This window comes from Strix uralensis, chromosome 24 (assembly GCF_047716275.1).
Source record: "Strix uralensis isolate ZFMK-TIS-50842 chromosome 24, bStrUra1, whole genome shotgun sequence".
In the NCBI taxonomy this organism is placed as follows: domain Eukaryota; kingdom Metazoa; phylum Chordata; class Aves; order Strigiformes; family Strigidae; genus Strix; species Strix uralensis.
In genome coordinates this window covers 5,265,472-5,285,637 of record NC_133995.1, presented here as the reverse complement: position 1 = coordinate 5,285,637, position 20,166 = coordinate 5,265,472, and the positions used below count along the sequence as shown (strand labels likewise).

Genomic DNA, 20,166 nt, shown 5'->3' with positions numbered 1-20,166 from the left:
ATCCCAACTACACCAGATCCCTAATTTTCTGAGCAGCCTCGCTGGTTTTATGTTGGACATTTTATTTTTGCAGTGTGAGCGCCTGTTTTAAAAAAAAACAACTTATTTTTTGGCTGCCCTGGGGTGTTTTTAGGAAGGAGCTGTACGAGGAGGAGGTGTGGAACTAAACTGCTTTGTGTCGGGTGGGTTTTCACCTGCAGCTCCAAGCGAATAATCAACATTTTAATAATCGACATTTTTATAAGTGGCAAAAGCAGGTAATTAAGAGCTGTCCCCGGGTGGGGGTTGTCCGGGGGCGGGGAGGGGTAGTTGTTGGGGGTGTTGTTCGGGGGGGGGTGTCCCGGGGGTGTGTGTAGTTGTTGGGGGGGTTGTTCGGGGAGGGGTGTCCCGGGGGTCGCGCACACGCGTGGAGCGGGGCGGGGGCCGCCAGGGGGCGCGGCGGGGCGGTGGCGGCGCGCGGGGGCCGGCGGGAGGCGGCGTTGGGGCGGGGCGGGAGGCGGCGGCGCCGCCGCGATGGGGTCCCGCCGCCCGCGGCCCTGAGCCCCGCCGCCCCGCGGCATGGCCGGCATCATCAAGAAGCAGATCCTGAAGCACCTCTCACGGTGAGGCACCCGCGCCCGGTCCTTCCTCCGCCTTCTCCTCATCCTCACCCCGGGGGGGGGGGCGCTGCGGGTGAGGGAGGGCCCGGGCCTGAGGCGGGGCGGTGGGTGAGGGCCCGGCCACCGAGGGGCTGCCGTGGGGCGCGGGGAGCGGCTGGCAGCCCCGCTGTGGAGCTGCCGGGCCCGAGGGTGGTCTTGGGATCTGGGGGGTGTCTGAGCGCCCGGGGCTGTGGGGCGGCTGAGGGCCGGGGGGGATTTGAGGGCTCGGAGCTGTGGGGCCCAGGGAGGTCTGAGGGCCTAGAGCTGTGGGGCCCGGGGGGGATCTGAGGGCCCCGGGGTGCGGGCCCAGCCGCCCTCCCCTGAGGGCTGCGCCGTGTGGGGGTCAGGCCCCTCAGACCCCCGGGTTGGTGCTTCCCCCCCACCCCCGAGATGTGCGGGAGCTGCGGTGGAGGTTTCCAGCCCGGCCTGGCTCCCGCCGCTGCCGGTGTCGCCTCGGTGCAGGGAAAGCTGCTCCTGGGGGGCTGCGTTTGCTGACCCTTCGCGAGAGCTGTAGGCCTGGGCCGCTTCCCACAGCAGCTCCTGCTCGGCTGGGAGCAGGTGAGCATGAACAGAAGTTCAAGAGACGAGAGGAGAATATAAACAGCAAAAGGTACCGAGTCTGAGGGCAAGAAGGAATGCTGTAATACCTGATAGACCTAGTGCACACTCAGGCACCTGGTCGGCATTTTCGTTGATGTTGTGTCATTTTTAATGAAGTTCATTAAAAGCACTAAAAGGTGAGTTGAGGAAGGCCATCATCTGGTGTGTAAGACTGCGAGTCAGTGAGTACAGCTTCGGCTGTGGCTCTGTCGCTGACTTGGGGGTTGACCTTGGGCAAATCGTGGTGCCTCAGTTTCCCTGCTATTTGGAGAGAAAAAAAAAAAAAAAGCTGCACGAGAGCTAGGGGTTCTTGTGTTATCTGATGGCCATGGGCATGTCCTCCCTCTGCGTCGCTGCAAGATTGGAATAATATGAAATACAAAGGTAGCATGTCTCTGCTGAAGGCACAGTGTTGCACAGTGCTTTTCCTCCCTGTGCTTTATGAGCTGCAGGTGATCAAGTCCTTTCCGTTTTTACTGGTGGAGAAGCTCAGATCCAAAGCGAGGGGCTTACGTGGTGTCCATGCTGGAGCAAGGAGTTAAGACCTGCGAATCCTGGCGCTCTGAGACTTCTCTGGTAGTAAGTCCTGAGTTTCCAGAGCCTCAGAAGAATCCCCACAAACTTTAAGCGAGCAGTCTCCTCAATAAAGTGTCTGTCTGCGGCAGTTCTGAGTCACTAGTTGCTCAATACTCCAGCTTTCTAGGCACTGTACCAAAAAGGAATCTAATAGAGCCTGCCGCTTGATCTGTTCAGTGCACTCATTGAAATGAATTTCTGCTAGACCTGACATCACAAATCTCCCAGCTTTCTGTCTCATTCCACCTCAAATCAGCATGTCACGCTCGTTACGGATTCAGCCTTCTTGTCAGGAGGCACTGAAGTATTTATAACAAGGGGAGGTGGGTGAGAGCAGTTATTAATGGAGGCTGAAATAGAGCTGGGTTTTATTCCTAGGTACCACTCCTCCTAGGATGGAAGAGTGCTTGTGTTGTTCTTACGGATAATTCTCTTTATTTAGAGAAGTACACTTTTCTTGCTGGTGCTTTTACTTAATTTTGCTTTTCACTCTCCCTTACCCTGCACTGTTGCAACACGTTCCTGCTCAGAGGGCCCCTGTTTTCCGCTCTGATCAGGCCTGTTGTTGGTGTTCACCCGTGTCTCCTTTGTGCAGTTCCAGGGAGTCACGCAAAATTCTGCCGCTCTACCTGTTTTCCTACTAACTGGACTTACTCATTTGGGGTAGTTGGTCAGATCCTGCCCCTCTCTTGCATAAGTATTGTGGATGTTTTGCAGAAATGCACTTTGAACACGGTTTAATGTTCTATAAAAAAGATGATTTGGGATTTTCCATTCTCATTTTGTTTCCTCTAAATACCTCAGCTTCACACTCCCTTTGGGTCTTTCAGCTATGCTCATTTGCCCAGGAGAATTTTGCTACTGAATCATTAATCTGGCTTTATTTTCTGCTTTCGATTTGCATATGAAATAATTCCTTGTTCCTCTTTTTATGTCTTCATTCGAAGCCATTTCTGCACAGGTTGTGTTTTTGTTCTTTTTCTATCTGGATATTTGTAAGGAAAGGTCACAAGAGACGGCAAGATCAGGGAAATATGAAAGAGTTATTTCACACCAACTGTTCAGATTAAGTGAATCACATGTCTAATAGGATGACAGTGGTCACTTGCGGTGATCTGTAAAGCTGGGCTTTGCCGTCGGTGACAGAGCCGTGTTATGAATGTCTTTTAGAAGGCTTAGCCTGTGTTGTGCTTTAGCAGCTTAAATTCCTAGAGCAGAAGAGCCTAAAACCTTGCAGTGCTTTCACCATCTGTGCTTTTCACTCTTTTGTCCTATATTTAGCTTGGAAAAGAAAACAGATTAGGTGGTTTCACTTTTTGGTTCTTCTCCACTGGCACATGGCTGCAGTACTGGGGTGGCAGATTCCGCAGGAGGTTGTTTATAACCGAACATCAAATTGTTATAGCTGGGACAAAGCGCTCTCCCTACGAGCTGTCTGAAGCATCAGCTGCTTGCTGGGTGTTTGAGCTTGAATCTGGTTTGAGCTTGAATCTGGTTTGAGCTTGAATCTGGTTTGAGCTTGAATCTGGTTTGAGCTTGAATCTGGTTTGAGCTTGAATCTGGTTTGAGCTTGAATCTGGTTTGAGCTTGAATCTGGTTTGAGCTTGAATCTGGTTTGAACTTGAATCTGGCTTGAACTCCTCCCAGGCTGTACAACAAGAGCAGCACTTTGGTTGTGTTTGTTTACTGGCCTGTAATTATTCATGGCAGTACATCTATTGCTTTAAAACAAAAACTGTGCTTTGCCTTTACCTCTTTCTGGTTTTGTTTGAAAGTAGCCTCTTTTTATTTATTTATTTTTTTTTAAACAGTGCTCAGTGCAGCTGTAGTAGATACTTGATCTCAGAGTATTATAAAGGTGGTATTTATCCCCATTTGGTAAACAGCGAAACTGTGGGAGGCCAAACTTAATATAACACTTCGGGATTTGAGTTCTCAGTGCTGCAGTGGAAATCCTTACCAAAACTATTTTTATTTAATTTTATAAGGAGGCTTTTATCCACTGCTGCATCTGACAACTGCTTTGTGACACTTTCTTTTTTTACATACGTTGAAATGTGTGAGCTTGTGGAGTAATAGGCCATCCAATTGCTCACATTGCCTGGTTTCCAGAGGAAATGCAGTATGTGATCCTTCTGTTTCGAAGAGAAAAATAACAGGTGGAGAAAATAATCAGATAATAGCTTTACTTGCTCCAATTCCAAGGGGCCAATGTGAAAGAGCCACTGAGTCAGAAGCCTTGGAAAGAAATAAAAGCTGTGTCAGCAGAGGAGCTGGGGTGGGGTTCTGGGAGCAGGTTTGGATGCAGGGGAAGGAGACCACGAGTGTCTCTAGCTTTGACAGGAGCCCTGGAGAACTGCAGCTGAGGAGAAACTTCAGGAATCTCTGAAAGTAGGGTGAGAAGGAAGCAGAGGAGAAATAAGAGAGAAAACTTGGCTGAGGTAACACCAGCACTAACGCTGAGAAAATACAGATTAAAAACCAGCACGGGGAATGAGACCTGTTTATAGAGGGAAGAGTGTGGGGCTTGAGCCAGTTGATAACAAATGTGCACGACAGAAATACAGGCGATACTGGGCTTTGTCTTTGCTAGAGCTGTGCTTGCAAACAGGGCCTGATGTGTGCTGAGGCCTTTTACTCCTGCAGTTATGAAGTGCTTGAGTGCCACTGGGGTTTTTGCTCTCTTTTATTCCCAGTCTATTACACAGGGTTACCAGACACGTAGGATCTCAGCTGCTGTTTCTTGTGTTGGTTGGGACAGTATCTGCAAGGTGCTGTGTTGCTGTGGAGCAAGACTGGGAACTGTGGAAGGGAGCAAGACAGTGTTTGTAGCAAGGTTTTCTGTGTCATTTTATACTTTCCTTTTCTTCTGTTGGTTGGTTTGTTTCCTCCTTTCCTGGGTTTTGGAGGTTGCTGAGTGACAGGCAATGTTTTGGACAGTACAACCTTTCCAATGAAGGCTGAAACCAAATTACTTTTGGCAGGTGCGAGGCTGCACAGCCAGGTTTATCGATCATACCATCAGTTGTCACTTCTTCTCCATCCCGATGTCACACGGAGGAAGACGAGACATGGCAGAAGTTGGCAGAACTGTCTTTCACAGCACAGTATGGGAGCCACGTTTTTGGATGAATAAGATGGGCTTTAGAAACAGAATTTTAAAAAAATTCTAGAAAACAAAGCAGTTGAGTAGCATGTGCAGGATTTAATACTTTGATGATTATAGATGTAGGTCAAGTGCACAGCCAGAACAAACAGCATCACGTAACTCCTCATAAGTTGTACTGGACCTTAGAGCCTTTCTTCTCAGTTCCCAGTGGTTTAGGCCATGTATCCCTTTTTTCCAGACAAGATTGCCTTGACTCCTCCCATCTTTCACTGGCAATTGCACCTAGTCCTTGCAATGGATAAAACCACTGCTAGTACGTAAGTGAAAATATCAGGAAAACCTATAATGTATCTTTAGTTTCTTCTAGATCGATTTAGCAGTCCGGAACACGTGGGTGTCACAGAGTGTGCCGAGCTAGGAATGCAGAGGCTTGTGTGGGCTGGTATTTCATAACTTGGATGTAAGAATCCCGGAATCTTCCTGGCCCTAAAAATGCATTTGGTATCACCCCTTCCAGGCAGTTGTGCTACTTCTGTACCACGCGCAAAGTATCCTGGGCTGCATCAGAAGTGTGGCCAGCAGGTCGAGGGGGGGGAGATTCTCCCCCTCTGCTCCACTTTTGTGAGACCCCCCCGCCCTGCAGTGCTGTGTCCAGCTCTGGGGGCACCAACATCAGAAGGACACGGACCTGCTCAAGCGGGTCCAGAGGAGGTCACGAAGATGCTCGGGGGGCTGGAGCACCCCCCTGTGAGGACAGGCTGAGAGAGTTGGGGGGGTTCAGCTGGAGAAGAGAAGGCTCTGGAGAGACCTTAGAGCAGCCTCCCAGGACGGGGAGGGACTCTTGATCAGGGGTGAAGGGATAGGATGAGGGGTAATGGTTTTAAACTGTCAGAGGGAAGATTTAGATTAGATGTAAGGAAGAAATTCTCTCCAGTGAGGGTGGTGAGGCCCTGGCACAGGTTGCCTGGAGAAGCTGTGGCTGCCCCCTCCCTGGAAGGGTTCAAGGCCAGGTTGGACGGGGCTTTGGGCAACCTGGGCTAGTGGAAGGTGTCCCCGCCTGTGGCAGGGGGGTGGACTAGGTGGTAAAGTTTCTTCCACCCCAAACCATTCTGTGATTCTGTGAATTCAGGGCTGGCTCTAAGACCCAGAACTGCTCTCTGCCCTGTGAGCCCTGCCTGTTCTGTAGCATTACTGGATTAGCTTGTCAGTCAGTCTTGGAGCTGTTTGTGCCTCCATGCTCGAAAGTGTGTGATCTCCTTGCCTGCCCTCTATCCGCCCCCACCATCAAAGACATGCTCTCAGGCTAAGACGGGACAAAGAAGGGCTGTTGCAGCTGATGGTCATCCTGCTGTTTGGTGGTACTAGACTCTCTGAAGTCAGGATGACAGAAGTGAGATGTGTTATCCTGAGGGGACCCATCCTTCTCCTCAGAAAAGATGGGTACAAGAGACAGAAGTGTGGTTCTTCAGCTAATAAAATGGGATTTGGTCTCTGCCATTCAGGAATTGTTGAGATGGGCTCTGTGGCTTGCACTGAGCAGAAGGTCAGATCACATTATGAGATACACGTCGTTTGCCCAATACAGAGGGGTGGGAAATTCCCTAAGTCCAAAGAGCACTTTTTTCCTCCCTCAGTGCTTAGATTTCTTGTCTAAATGCTGCAAACTGGAAATTGCTATAAGAAAATATAGTCTGAATTCTCTGATCTGTTTATTTCTCACTTGTCCTCAAGTGTTTTGCAGCATCGCTGCGTGCTTGAACACTGAGATGCAGCTGTGCCCTTGCAGTGACAGTCAAAGTGATGGTACATTCAGTGAGTAAAAAGTGTTGGAAACCCTCTGAAAGATCGACCGTCAGTATAAGGTGTGTGCTTACCACCTAACCCTTCGGATTTCTCCCAGTTTCCTGACCTTGATTCAAAGCTAATTGGAAAAAATTTCAAGAGCATGGTGGGTAGGGAGGAAAGCAAGGAAATTGCATCTGGGAATGGCCTGATGAAGCTACAGAATCGTGGAGTGGTTTTAGGTAGAAGGGACCTCTGGAGAACCTTTGTCTGGGACAGAGTCTCTTTGCTAGAATTGAGACCAAGACTGCAGTTTTGGCTTTACCTGCCTTAATATCCTCCTTCAGTGATCAGGGAAACTTCTACAGCTAAAGACGATAATTTGCCTAAAGTAACTGTTGCAGCTATGGGAAATATGTGAAACCACAAAGCTGCTAGCAGTTAAAAATTCATGATAAAAAAGCCATTACTTCTCCATCTGCAGAGTATTCTGTTCCTGCTTTTCAGCATTCTCTTCAGCCAGGTAATAGTTTCTATGGTGCCCAAGTGCCAAAAAAGTTGGAATCCAAAGCTTGAAGGCTTGAAGAAGAAATCTGGTAGCTAAAGCCCAGAATAACCCCCTCCTGCAGCCAGCACTTGGACAAACAACGGCAGAGAATAGCAGAGGAGGGATGTGGTGGTGTTCTCACACCTGCAAGGGGCTTGCATGCATTTTGGCATGGCTGAGGAGGGCTTGAGCAACACAAGTAGGTTACAGAGAGCAGGTAACCCCGGTGTGGATAGCCTCCCTGTATACATCTTGATCTTCGTGTGGCTGAGAGCAGCAGGACACGTGTCTCAGAAGGTGGGAGGGTTTGGGGACTGATGGCAGATGCCTGCAGCTCCCCTACCGTGGTGCTGTGTTGGGCAGGACGTGTGGTCGGGTCTGGAGGGCAGTTGGCAGTGTGGTGCTTCATGTGGCTGTGGGGAAGTTGCTTAATCACTTGGTGTCATAGTTTCCCCAGTGGTTAAGTAGAGATAATACTAACGAGCCAGTTCGTACATTGCTCTGAAAATAGCCTTGGGAACACAGGCAAATAGAAGTAGTTTGGGGAATGGCGTAGAAACAGTATGTAGCAAGAAACTCTGAGCCAGTTTATATAAGAAAGAAGCTTTGTCATGTCTCCGTCCCAGCAGTGGCTGCTGTTTTACAGGCAGCCAGGCAGAGCTTCTGAGGTACTGAGCATTGAACCACCAGTAATAACTTTGTCTCTTAAGTTCTTACATGCTGTGTCTACCAAAGCATTTAAGGTTGGATACAAACCCTTTAATGTCATACGTCAGAAATGTCTTATTTCATTAGTACATTTTGATGGCCTTTTTACTTTTTTAAAATTAGTGTTGAGGAATTCTTGATGGAAAGACTGAACACCAGGCCGTTATGGAGTAAAGTAATAAACAGCTACCACTCCTTTGTTCAAGACAGGAGTGGGGAGAGAGTGCGCACGTAACAGGACGTGGCATTTTCCTTTCACAGAGTAATCTCTCAAATCAGAGTTGCTATGCTGCAGTTTACCAGAAGAACCAGATCGTCAGTTTTACAAAGTGTGTGTCAGCTGCTCGATGCAAGGTGTTTTCAGCCACTTCCACTCGGCTCGAGAGAGAAGTGTGTGCCATTTCTGGAATGCTAAATAGACTCTCGTTGCAGCAAAAATAAATTGCACTTCAGTAGCTCAGGAGGGAAATGTGGCTGGATATATCCTCACATCAGCTGCTGGGTCAGGAAAAGGGGCTGTTAAATGTGACTCTTCTCCCCTCATCTTATTTCTCCTACACTCCTTAAGCTCTTGCCTCCTCTGCAGCTGCTCGCTTGAGTCTGAATTATGTAGTAACCTGTTATTTTCTGCAGGTTGAAAACAAAAATGCAGATTGGATTGCTGGGCAAACAATTGCTTAAAATCTGAGCACTGGGGCTTCTGACTAGTGCACTTACATGTTTCTTCCTAGTTTTGTTTCGCGTGTTATTATTTGCTTGAGGTTTAGTCTTGGGAAATTCCCTGGCAGCTGACAGGGGTTTGCATTCCAGATTTCGGAGGATGGGGCAGCTGGCATTTAAACTCTACTGAGCTCCCAGCCGATGAACTAGAAATAGCAAAACAGTTCCTCAGTGAGGTGGAGTTCAACCCCTGCCAAAACCCCAGCCTTTCTTCCTTTCAGATTAGTTTATGGTTTGCTTTACACGTCTCCTAGTACCAAATTAGTTATCAGTGGGTGTGGTGCAAGAGGCTCACCTAGACTGGAGCCTTTGCAATTTTCTAGTATTGAGAGTGTTTAAAGTTAATTTACATTTGGGACAAGAAAGTGTCCTCAGGGACGTGGGGAGTACATGGGGAGGCAGGCTTCAGGGAGGAGTGAGCTGACACTCGTGTTTTGTGTAATAGTTCAGTCTCATTCCCGATCTGTTTGGAAACGGGGTTTTTTTCCCCTCTGCAAGTTTAACTTTGAATTGAATTTCTAAGTCTTTTTACCTTGCAATAGATAACTTAGAGCCAAGACAACTGATTACTCATAACGATGTTTTGTGGCCCATGTGAAACTGCATTTGGCTCTGCGTGGTTGAGTGGTCCAGCCTTTTATTCAATGTAGTTGAAGCTTGGAAAAACAGAAAGCTGATAATTTAAAGCCACCTGTGGCATGTGTATACAGACACATCAATGCACTTAAACCTACCCTGATAAGGAGCCTATCAGTAGTGCTAAAGGCTGTTACCAGGTTACATGGTGACATGTACAGAGTTTGTTGTGTAACTTGAGTAGGGCGAAGTCATCAGGCTTATTGCTTTGGGACCACTTTGTGCACAAAGGAAAATATTATTGCCTACCAGTGTATCTGGGGTGCACCAGTACTGTGCGCTGTGTAGAGCTAGAGTTACGGAGGTGACTTTCAATAATAAGATGTGGTGCTTTCCCTCTTCTAAACAATCGGTTAGTTTGGTATTGATCAGATTCCATTGAATTCTAAATGGCTTTATACTAAGTTGGTATGATACCAACTAGATTAGTACTAGATACCATCTGTACTGTGCATAAATTAGTCTCGTCTTCTGCTAATTCAGTGTGTTCTTCTTCCTTGTCTGCAACTCTGAATCTCAATCTTGGGTAGTCCTGTGTGTGCTCACCAGACAGATTGTTCCACAGTTACACCAAAAGCTTGCGTAAGCAAAATGGCTTTTCCTCCTGAAAGGGCTTTTGCTTCTTCTTCCTATGAGTCTTCGAGGCAGCTATTTCTTCCCTTTTTACAGAAGTTTTGATCACTTGCCCAGTTTCATTTCCCTCCAAAATTATTTTTCAGTTCATTCTCAGACACTACCTTCCAGTTAAAGGTTCTACTGCTGCCTTCCTTGAAAGTCTTCCTTTGAAAGTTACTGACCTTTTCTTTCACTAGTCATGAACCGTTTTTTCCGAGTAAATATGCTCTTTGGCTCCTGGGACAAGAAGGTTTAATATGAAGGGAAATGTCCTATCACAGATATTTTTGGATTGTAGAAGATCTTCCCAAGGAAGATGGAAATCCCATTAAATGGCCTGTCTAAAACCTAACCGAAGACTCTGGGAAAGATTTTGGGGAAGGAGCAAATCTGCATTGGCCAGAATATAGGGGTGTTTTTTCTGTGTCTCATTTCTGTCCTTCTGCCATAGTTAGATTATGTATTTGTGTTACAAATTAAAGCAGAAAATCTTCACCTCTTCCCTTGCTGTTACCCTTATGAAGGCAAAAACCTTGTCTGTAGCAGTTTCCCTGGGGCCATTAATATTGCTTGTCTGTTTTCAGATTGCAGCTGACAAGTTACCCCCTTCCTGGCTTATTTGTGTTTTGAGTATTTTTCCATCTGCTCTCTGCAACTGCAGCTAGTATTGCCAGCCATACAGTTACTTGCTTCTGCCAATAGATGATGCTTGTCATTGAGTAAAAATCAAGGTCACTGATGTACTGCTAAATTAGTTCTTGCATATAATAACCATAGTAACAAAGATATTAATAGAAATAAATGTGTTTAGCTGTAGGTAGTGGTTACACACAATAGACAATGATTACTGAAGAACTGCAGAAGAAGCTGAGGCAGAAAATCTAGTTTGAGCATACGAAGCTACTGATGAGAGGGTTCCTGTACCACGTGACAGCAAGGCAATGAGAGAGATGGATCTGAAGAGAAGTTTTATGATATCAGACGTCTTCTCCTGACATTATCTGTCTATGTAGTTGCTCGGTTGGAGACAGTGTGGCCAGACAGTTACAAATGTGAACATAAATTTATTATTTATGATTATAGCCTGGCTTTGGGCCAGCAATCAGATTTGGCCAAACTCCTTCTTGCAATCACTGAGTTTGTGGCCTCTGGATATGCAAGCTGATGAATCGGGTAGTCATTATTTTAGTAGTGACATCAGTTTTTGATATGTAATCAAGGTGATGATTGAGCAAATAGACTCCTGTGCCTTTCCCATCTGAAATGAGGCTTCAGACCAAATCAAATCATGATCTGAAAAACTGCCGAGGAAAACTGAGGGTTTCTGTAACAGACATCATTCTTTTAGGCCAAATACCAAGAAGGCGTTGAGGTTTAAATTGTCCGGGTGTTGTTAGCTTCTTAGGAGAAGACCTTCAGTCTATGAAATTCGGGTAGTGCTGTTAATGACTGCATCTGTCTGCTTCTTACGATCGTTGATAATGTCGTCTAAAATGGAAAGAAACAGTGAGAAACAGACTCTAGGGAAGATTCTTCTCTGCAAACCACTGGGCTGAGAGGCTCAGCCTAGCAGGACTTCCAGAGCTGTAGCTGTTACAAGCTTCCCATGGCCTTGACTGTGAATGCAGCCAGACCTTTTTAGTCACTTGAAGGCTCTCTGTGGATGCTGGTGGCTGTGACGGTCCATTTGGCTATTGTGCACCAGATCAGCTTCTGGCTGGCAGACACTTTCAGAGACAAAATGTTGCTCATGGTATTGTTAGTGTGGATGCATGCGTGCTCGTGTAAGTGTGCGCAGATGCAAAATGCCCTTGTGACTCTGCAGCGACAATTCCATAGAAGATAGAAAAAGGTTTTCTGGTTTGACTTTTGTCATGGTAATCCTGGCAAGCTCAAAAGGAGTGCTGTCCTTTGAGTTTACTGGCTTAGCGCTACGTGCCTTCTGTTAGAGTTGGGGGGAAAAAAAAAAGTGCAAATATCCCACACTGTCAGTTTTCCTAATAGCTACCATTTTCATTCACTTTTCTCTAAGCCAGCAATCCATGCTGCCAAATACGTTGCTGTTGATGACTATGAATGGAGCCAGTCTGCCAACAAACATCTAAAATTGTCTGCTCTCGCTGCTTTTTCCTTCCCCTGGCAGTGACCAAAGGAGTTCCTTTCAAGAAGCAGTGAAGATTTGGCATTTAAGAAGTCCCAAGTTCACAGGCACACCTCATCTGTTTTCCTCTTGTAATCCCCATCTAACATGCATTACATGTATCAATGTCTTAAATGTGAAGATTATTCCATTTGAAGAGCTCAGATTCCTTTACAGGGGGAGCAGCTGAGAGCAGGGGACTTGGCAATAGGCATTCCTTCAGGAATTTTGACTGTGTGGTTTAAAAGAATTGGTTTCACATTTGGGTTTTTGTTCACAAAACTTGCAGCTTCTGTTGTCCCATCATTGGTGGGGTCTGTAACCTCTCCTTTGCGGGTGGAACCGCACATTTTGATGTCTCATGAAAAGGATTCTTTTGTAAAGTTTGGTGGTTTTCTTACCTGTTGAGCAGGATCTCTGCAGCCTTTCCCTGCAGATGGTTACAAGTAGTTATTTGTTTTTAGCTAGATCATGTTTCATACCACTCTCTCCACCAGTGTCCTGTTTCACAGCTTTAGCGTCCTTTCACTGTCTTACTGGTTTTTTTTTGATACACATACCCACTAAATAGAAGTAATGCTTTAGACATGTCCTTATATTTTTCTTCTGCTTTAGCAGCTGAAAGCAGCTTCCCCATGTCAGCATGCTTAGTCTGGGATGAGGATTTGGGACACCGGGGTTTTGTTCCTTGCTCTACAAGTGTGAGAAAGCTGCTCTGTGCCTCAGTCTCTCCCCACCTGTAAACTGATCGCTACCCACAGCAGCCTGTGAGCTTAACAGCGCCAAGGGCTTTTTATTACCTACCTGTTCTGGTTGTATTTGTTGTATTCTTAGTATCCAATCCCAAGTGGAACTGAGCTGGTTCTCTAATGCAAGACAAGGATGCTTGTGTATTGCCTCAGGAGGTATTTGGTCTAATTTTCAGCAGTGTCTGAGGTTGTGGGTGTTCACAAGAGGACAAAGTGCAAATCTTACAGACACTCAGCATATCCCTGCGTCTCCCCACCAGTGGAGCAGCTGCTGTAGCACCCTCTGGAATGTATTATTTCTTTGTACAGATGCTGAGGAGCAGTGTTGAACTTGGCTGCTTTCCTGGGTGTGTTTAAAGAAGGAGGCCTCTGGTTAAAGCGGGTACCAAGTTTAAAGTGAATGTGTCAGCCTGAGATGCTGGCAGGTGTGTTATAAACATGGTCTTTAATCAGCTGTCAGTGTGTACCTTTGGCTCAGGGGAGGGAGGTGGCAGCATGGCACAGTAAATGTCTGACTTAGGCTTCTGTGGCAGCAGAAGACTCAACAGTGGCAGGGATCAAGGTAAAAAGCAGCAGTAGGCAAACTCACAGCTGTTTGTGCTCCCCTCCTCTTCCAGGAGTTGCCGCATCAGTAGCGTAGGGTTGACATCAGTGGCTCTTCCCCTTCCGTCAGACTCTTTCCTAACAAAATGTTCACTTTGGAAAGGCGTTTTCACCCCAGGAAGCCTGGGGTTGACTGACCAGCAGCTGCTGTGGCGCCTGAGCCAGTTTTGTGCTACACCTCGTGCTCCTGTGGTGGCCACATCAGCTGCCAGTGTTGCTCTGGTTCCTCCTCCCTCCCCTCTTTTAGCAGTGACTTTTTTCAAGATGCCCTTTATGCGTTTCACAGAGAACTAGCCCAGGCTGCTGGTGCAGGGAAAGGAGAGAGGACGGCAGCGTGTGACTAACCGTGAGCCTAATCCTGCTTACACTGACAATGGGGTCTTTCTTTCTCTTCCGCTTTCTGGACCACTGTACAAAATTAGGCATTAGCATGGAGGAATGTGTAGAATAAGCCTTGGCTTCTGTAGTGGGTAAGTTGTTTGGCAGGAAGTCTTCCAACTTTGAGTCCTGTGACTGCGGAGTGCAAGCTGCCTTGCTCCCTTGGTGGCAGCCCCTCCGGCTCAGGAGGGTTGTCTGATGGAGGCAGCCGTCCCAGCGAGGTATTGCTGACACAAATACAGCCCTCGTGAGCTACCGCCCTCTGAACTGGCTCTTCTGCTTCCTTAGGGGCCATGGTGGTTTTAATGAAGTCAGAGGTTTTTCAGATCCACACCAGAATACACTGCTCTTGAGCAGTCCTGCAGAAATTGTTTCGTCCATTGCATTTAAATCTCAGGCGTGCAGGGGATCTGAAGACACCAGGCTGCATACAAGGGAGGTGGAAACAACAGAAGCCCTTGGGAGGAGGAATTGCAACCAGAGAGAGCAGCAGCTGCTGGTTGCCAAAAGGAGAGGAGGATGGGAGCTGGGGCTGGTCACTGGGGAGGGGAGTTTGGTCAGCAGGTCCAAGCATGCAGCCGAGGAGCAGACTGGATTGCAAGGCTGGTGTTTAAAGAGACAGCCATAAAAATAATTTATTAATGATCTTCTAATCTCCCATGTCAAAAACTTCAAAAAGAATTTAGATAATTAAACTTTTTGCTGCTGATATGGCACTTCTGGGGGGAGTAAAACTGACCTGTTGCAGTTTGGCTCTGGTTTTGTCCTAGAGCAGTTTTGCTGGTTTCCAGGTTCCCAGTGCTTTAGAAGGAATTTTCAGTTTCTCAAACTTCAATATGATTTAAAACAAAAACCAAACAAAGTCCTTCAAATGTCAAAGTGTAGACATTGTTTTCTGGAGCAACCAATATTCCCTGGGTTTAAAAATGTCAGAAGGGGTTTAACAAAACAGCAAGCAGATTCTTATACTTAAAATAGCTCTCTTAAAGGCTCCTCTAGTCTCAGCAGCTCTGCTGGGGGTTGTTTTTGAGTCTCCTCTTTCTTCTCTTGTAGGTTTACCAAGAATCTCTCTCCAGACAAAATCAACCTGAGCACGCTGAAAGGGCAGGGGCAGCTGACGAACCTGGAGCTGGATGAGGAGGTGCTGCAGAATGTGCTGGAGCTGCCCACCTGGCTGGCCATCACTCGCGTCTACTGTAACAAGGCATCTATCAGGGTGAGCAGAGGAGGCTGCACACGTGTCCCCAGGTGCCGCTGAGGCTTCCCTTGGGCAGCTTCTGTTTGACACTTGGGAGTTTCTGCTGAAGAATCAGGGTGTGATTTGATCCCCACATCTCCAGCGCTGTGCTTTAGGCGTGAGACTTGCCGGTTGAATGCTAGGAGAGAGCCGCAGCAGGTTTCACCAAAGGCCGCCTTTGCCGAGCGCTCTGCCCCGATAGCAGCTGGCGGCAGATGGCAGGGGATGCTGAGAGCAGCACAGGGAGAGTGCTGTGGTCCTGCCTCCCCTTCAGGTGACTTGTTAAGCCAGCAGTGAGGTCTTTGTAGTTAATAGCCACTGATGAATTTCCAGGAATTTGCCCAGACACTTTCTGGACCCACTTACTTCACATGCAGGGTGTGCTATGGCAAAGAACTTCACAGCTTAACTACAGCTGGTTTTGCTTGTATCCAGCCTGCATGTACTAGTTTTAGTACTAGATAACCTCTTGGTAATGTTATTGGAAGAAATACTGAACAGTCATTCCCTGTTCATCACCTCCATGTCACTCAGCATTTTACAGGCCTCTGTTTGGTCATTCCCTCCCATTTCCCTGCTATTTTGGTAGCGGAAGAGTCTTCTGTGTCTTCTCTCATCCCCACCGACTTGTTTTTAATGCTAAAGAAGAAACACAGACCTCCAACAGGAATAGGAAGCAGAGAGAAATGGAGTGTAGTTCTTTGAAAGCCTAATTATGCTGTGAGGTATGGTAAAAATACATTGAACTTTAAATCTTGATTGTTGAAAAGGCAATTTGTAAGAAATGCGTGAGTAGTGCCTGTGAAAAGTTGCACTCAGCCTCTATGCCCACAGTTACCCAGTCACGTGCACAATTGCTGAACTTGTGCATGCACTTGCACTTTTGCACACTGGACTCTTTCAAAAATTCTTCCTCCTTGTGCTTTTTAGAGCAAAATGATTTTTTTTTTTCAGTTGATATGAAATGCCAGATTGTTTAATCTCAGTTGGTACTAACCATAGTTGCATTACATGAATGCAAAAGTTTTTCGTATATTGAAGAGACTTGCTATAAAAGAAATATGGTTCTACTCTGCCAAGTGACAGTAAAAATGAGCCTGTCTTACTCATCTGATCTGCTCTGTTTTTAGAGGCAGATCTGCTTAATTTAGTAACAAACATTTGTTCTTCCTCCTACGAAAACTGCAGAATAAATGTTGCTGTAAGAAAATAAAATGGATCTTTTTGGTTTGTGCACAGCCTTCAAGAGTTATCTGACTTCCAGTAACAGCAGCAATTAATTGTAAACCCTTTAAGGACCAGAATATTCTCCATAAAGGAATGTGAAAAATTGGAATTTGACCTGCAGAATATCTCTTACTCATGGTGATATGTGAGATCCAAAAGCTAAGCTGAATTTATAGGTCTGGTGGCTGGAATGTCTTTTCACTTGTCTGTGTGAGCCTGTCTGACCTGGATATGGTGAGACATGATGTATTGTCACCATGGTCATTTCTCAGAGAAATGGGGCTCAAACTTTGGGCTCAGATGGTTTCCTGCAGTTTCTCAAACTTCCCAATGCGAAGATAACTCTTGTAACCTCAACTTTATTGTTTCAGATCCAGTGGACAAAGCTGAAAACACACCCAATCTGCCTGGTAATGTTTCCTCTCTTGTTCATTCCTTTTCTTCCTTGCTCTTTTTAATCTCTCTTACTTGAGAAAAATTCTGCAAAGGCAAACTGAAGTGCATGCTCAAATTTTTTTGACCTAAATCCTCCAGGCCCTTGACACACAGGGGAAGGGGAGTTCTGAGAATAGTCCTGTTTGGCGATGAGTGACCTCCCACGAGACCCACATTTCACTGCAGGATGGAGCTGGGCTGAGCTCTTGGTGAAGTCCAGGGCAACCTTGTGCCTGTTATTTGTTTTCCCCCCACTTCTGGGGATTCAGATTACTCAACAATCCTGGCACTGATGGTGTGAGAGCTTTAACACATGAGACTCTTGGAGAGTCAGGAGACTCCAGAGCTTGGTTATCCCTGCTCTAGAGTCTCAGACCCAAGGCTGCTAGGCTGAGCTTGAGTCTTGGTCTTGTACTTATTGCTCCCATGTTCTATCTTTGCAGTACCTGGACAAAGTGGAGGTAGAGATGCGAACATGTGAAGAGCCTCGGCCACCCAACGGACAGTCTCCCATTGCTCTTGCTGCAGGTCAAAGGTCAGACCCTGAGCCCTGTGGTTTCTTTCTGCCCTGCTACTGGGGTATGGGTGGCTGTTGTTCTTGATGGTTAACCACTGGCCTCTCTGCACTCAGGTTTACGTGCCTCTAATATGGCTTATAGACCTTGGAGTCTCTCTGTACATAACCTTACCTCTACCGGGCCTTTTGCTGTAACAGGGGGTGACTTTGAGGGCTCTTCTCTTTGCAGTGAATATGGCTTTGCCGAAAAGGTCGTGGAGGGGATGTTTATTGTGGTCAATTCCATCACCATCAAGATTCACTCCAAGGCTTTTCATGCCTCTTTCGAGCTATGGCAGCTCCAAGGCTACAGTGTCAACCCAAACTGGCAACAGAGTGACTTGCGACTCACCCGCATTACTGATCCACAGAGAGGAGAGGTGAGGAGTTGATGATGTTGCCTGTCATAACGAGCACAGAAGAGCGGCACTCGCGCTACCCCAGTCCTCTGGGGTAATCGGGCCGTTGTCTGAGTTCTCATACGGTGATGGAAGGGAGCTTCAGTGAGCTTGCCTACTGTTTGCTGGAACAGGGTGACTGAGAGCTGACTTGTGTTCAGGGCTTTCTCTGGGCTCTTCTAATCTGAGAGAATGAAACTGGAGAAGCTCTGAATGTCCTTGTGGTTTGTCTGGTTTTAAACTCAGTGTGAGAGATGGGGTTAGACGTTACCTGGGGCTTGATTTCAGTTTTTGTGCTGGGAATCACAGAAGAAAAGTGTGTTGAATGATTTTTCTGTGGCCTTGTTTCATTCCACATCTTCTAAGTGTGTAGTTTCATCCTTGAAGTTGTTGAAAAACTCAACATTTTCCTTTTTTTTTCTGGGTAGGTTTTGACTTTCAAAGAGCTCACCTGGCAGACACTTCGGATAGAAGCAGATGCCACTGACAATGGCGATCAGGATCCTGTTACTACTCCTCTGAGACTCATAACCAACCAGGGAAGGATCCAGATCTCTCTCAAGAGAAGGGTGAGAGTCTCCTCCATACTTTGCAGGATACCGTCTGGTATCCTGGTGCAGTGATGATGCATATTTCCTCCCACGTTCCTCAGCAACCGTTCTTTTCCTTCATAAATGTCGAGCCCAAGCTGCTATATCGCTCTGTGTTTTCTGTTGGAGACAGCTGTGTTCTTAACAAATGTCAAAGCAGTTTTTCCCCAGAGGAGGATAACATGTATGGAGCAGGTTTTTAAATCCTTTCGAACATCCCAGGGAGACCTGTCATCTCTTTACTGGGAGGTTAAAGCCTGGTGGCCTTATTTTTAGCTGTCAACGGAAATGTGATGAAGATAGATACAAAAAGAAAGATTAAACCGTCTTTTTTTTTGTTTCCGTTGGTGGTGGTTTGGTTTTTTTTAAACCAGTGAGCAATTTGCCCCCTAAAGAGGAGGTCGCTTTGACTACTTTCCTTCTCAGAGGAGGTACTGTGGCCATCCACCAGATGAGTTAACTTCTCTCTCAGATGAGTTCTAGAGCAGCACCTCTTGTTTCTGCTACAGCTTCTGTGTATTGTGAAGAATGTATGTCTGTGGTTGCAGTTCTTAATGTCTCTGACTCCTCCTTGCTCTTTCAGACCAAAGATTGCAATGTGGTGGCATCTAAGCTGATGTTTCTCCTTGATGACCTGCTCTGGGTGCTGACAGACTCTCAGCTGAAAGCAATGATGAAATATGCAGAGTCTCTGAGTGAAGCCATGGAGAAGTCTGCACAGCAGAGGAAAAGCTTGGCACCAGAGTCTGTCCAGGTGAGCGAGTCATGATTTGGATGTTGGTCTGGCAGGAGAAAGGAAAAGACAAGGTGAAGGAGACAGTTTCTGTTTGTGTGGTATCTCGGCCTTGCTCACAGAGCATCTCCCGAGTGGGAACTGGTAGGCTTCTCTGTGTCAGGTCAGCATCACGGGGATCAGGGGCTATTGTTGGGTAATGAAGTGACCAGAGGAGTTGGATTCATTGCCAGTAAGCATTAGAAAATGTTCACACGTAGTTGCAGGCTAGATTCTGTCTGATGGCGGGGAAAAAGTGGTGTTAAGGTGCATGGCTTTCCGGATTTGGCTGGCACATGGAAAGTTGCAGAGGGTCCCATGAGGATTGGATTTGGTAATAAGCAATAAATATGTTCTAGAAATAATCTTTTCTGCCTCTCAGTGACAATCTACATAGGCCTAGAGGAAGGGACTGGTATAATAAATTGTGACATAAAACCGTAGTAAGCTGTGATGTCTAGGGAAAACACTGGCATCCAATTTCGCTGTTGTTGTTCTGGTTTCTTTTTTTCTTCCTAATACTCTGGAGAGAGCTCTTGATTTTTGCAATTGTTCTTTGGTTCGCATGTAGCTTAGCAGTGTATGACAACCTCAGAACAGCTGCTTCTGCCAGTAACCTTGAACTTCCCTTACCACTTTCTTTGTTTTCAAAATGCTGTGCTGAGAAATTGTTTGACAAATGTCGCAGAATAAATACATAGGGCAGGGGAGAAAAGATGTTTTCAGAGACAAGGATGATGGAAGAGGAATGTCGCTGCTGATGGTGGAAGCTCTGTGGAAGGAGGGCTGTGCCCATAGTGCAGTGAGATTACAGAATCCCAGAACCATCCAGGTTGGAAAAGCCCTTGAAGCTCCTCCAGTCCAACCATGAACCTCACCCTGACCGTTCCCAACTCCACCAGATCCCTCAGCGCTGGGTCAACCCGACTCTTCAACCCCTCCAGGGATGGGGACTCCCCCCCTGCCCTGGGCAGCCCATTCCAACGCCCAACAACCCCTTCTGCAAAGAAATCCTTCCTAAGAGCCAGTCTGACCCTGCCCTGGTGCAGCTTGAGGCCATTCCCTCTTGGCCTGGCGCTTGTTACTTCGTTAAAGAAGCAGAAGAGGGGATCAGGAACACTTAGCCCTTCTTGTCTAGGAGTCGTAAAGC

The 20,166-nt window shown here is 46.8% G+C and overlaps 1 protein-coding gene across 4 annotated transcripts in view; it reads left to right on the top strand.

Moving 5' to 3' along the window:
* Positions 1-481: 481 nt before the first annotated feature.
* Positions 482-20,166, top strand: part of BLTP3A (bridge-like lipid transfer protein family member 3A) — a 36,227-nt gene continuing 16,542 nt past the window's right edge. For 2 of the 4 annotated variants that reach the window (XM_074894055.1, XM_074894058.1), the window contains exons 1-7: positions 482-602; positions 14,855-15,017; positions 16,637-16,675; positions 17,144-17,235; positions 17,447-17,636; positions 18,083-18,223; positions 18,828-18,998. In XM_074894055.1, the coding sequence (XP_074750156.1) occupies positions 559-602; positions 14,855-15,017; positions 16,637-16,675; positions 17,144-17,235; positions 17,447-17,636; positions 18,083-18,223; positions 18,828-18,998 (840 nt within the window). In that variant the 5' untranslated portion in view covers positions 482-558. Of the gene's footprint in view, positions 603-1,690; positions 1,818-14,854; positions 15,018-16,224; positions 16,500-16,636; positions 16,676-17,143; positions 17,236-17,446; positions 17,637-18,082; positions 18,224-18,827; positions 18,999-20,166 lie in introns of those variants that run through there. The other 2 variants (XM_074894057.1, XM_074894056.1) reach the window with 2 other exon arrangements.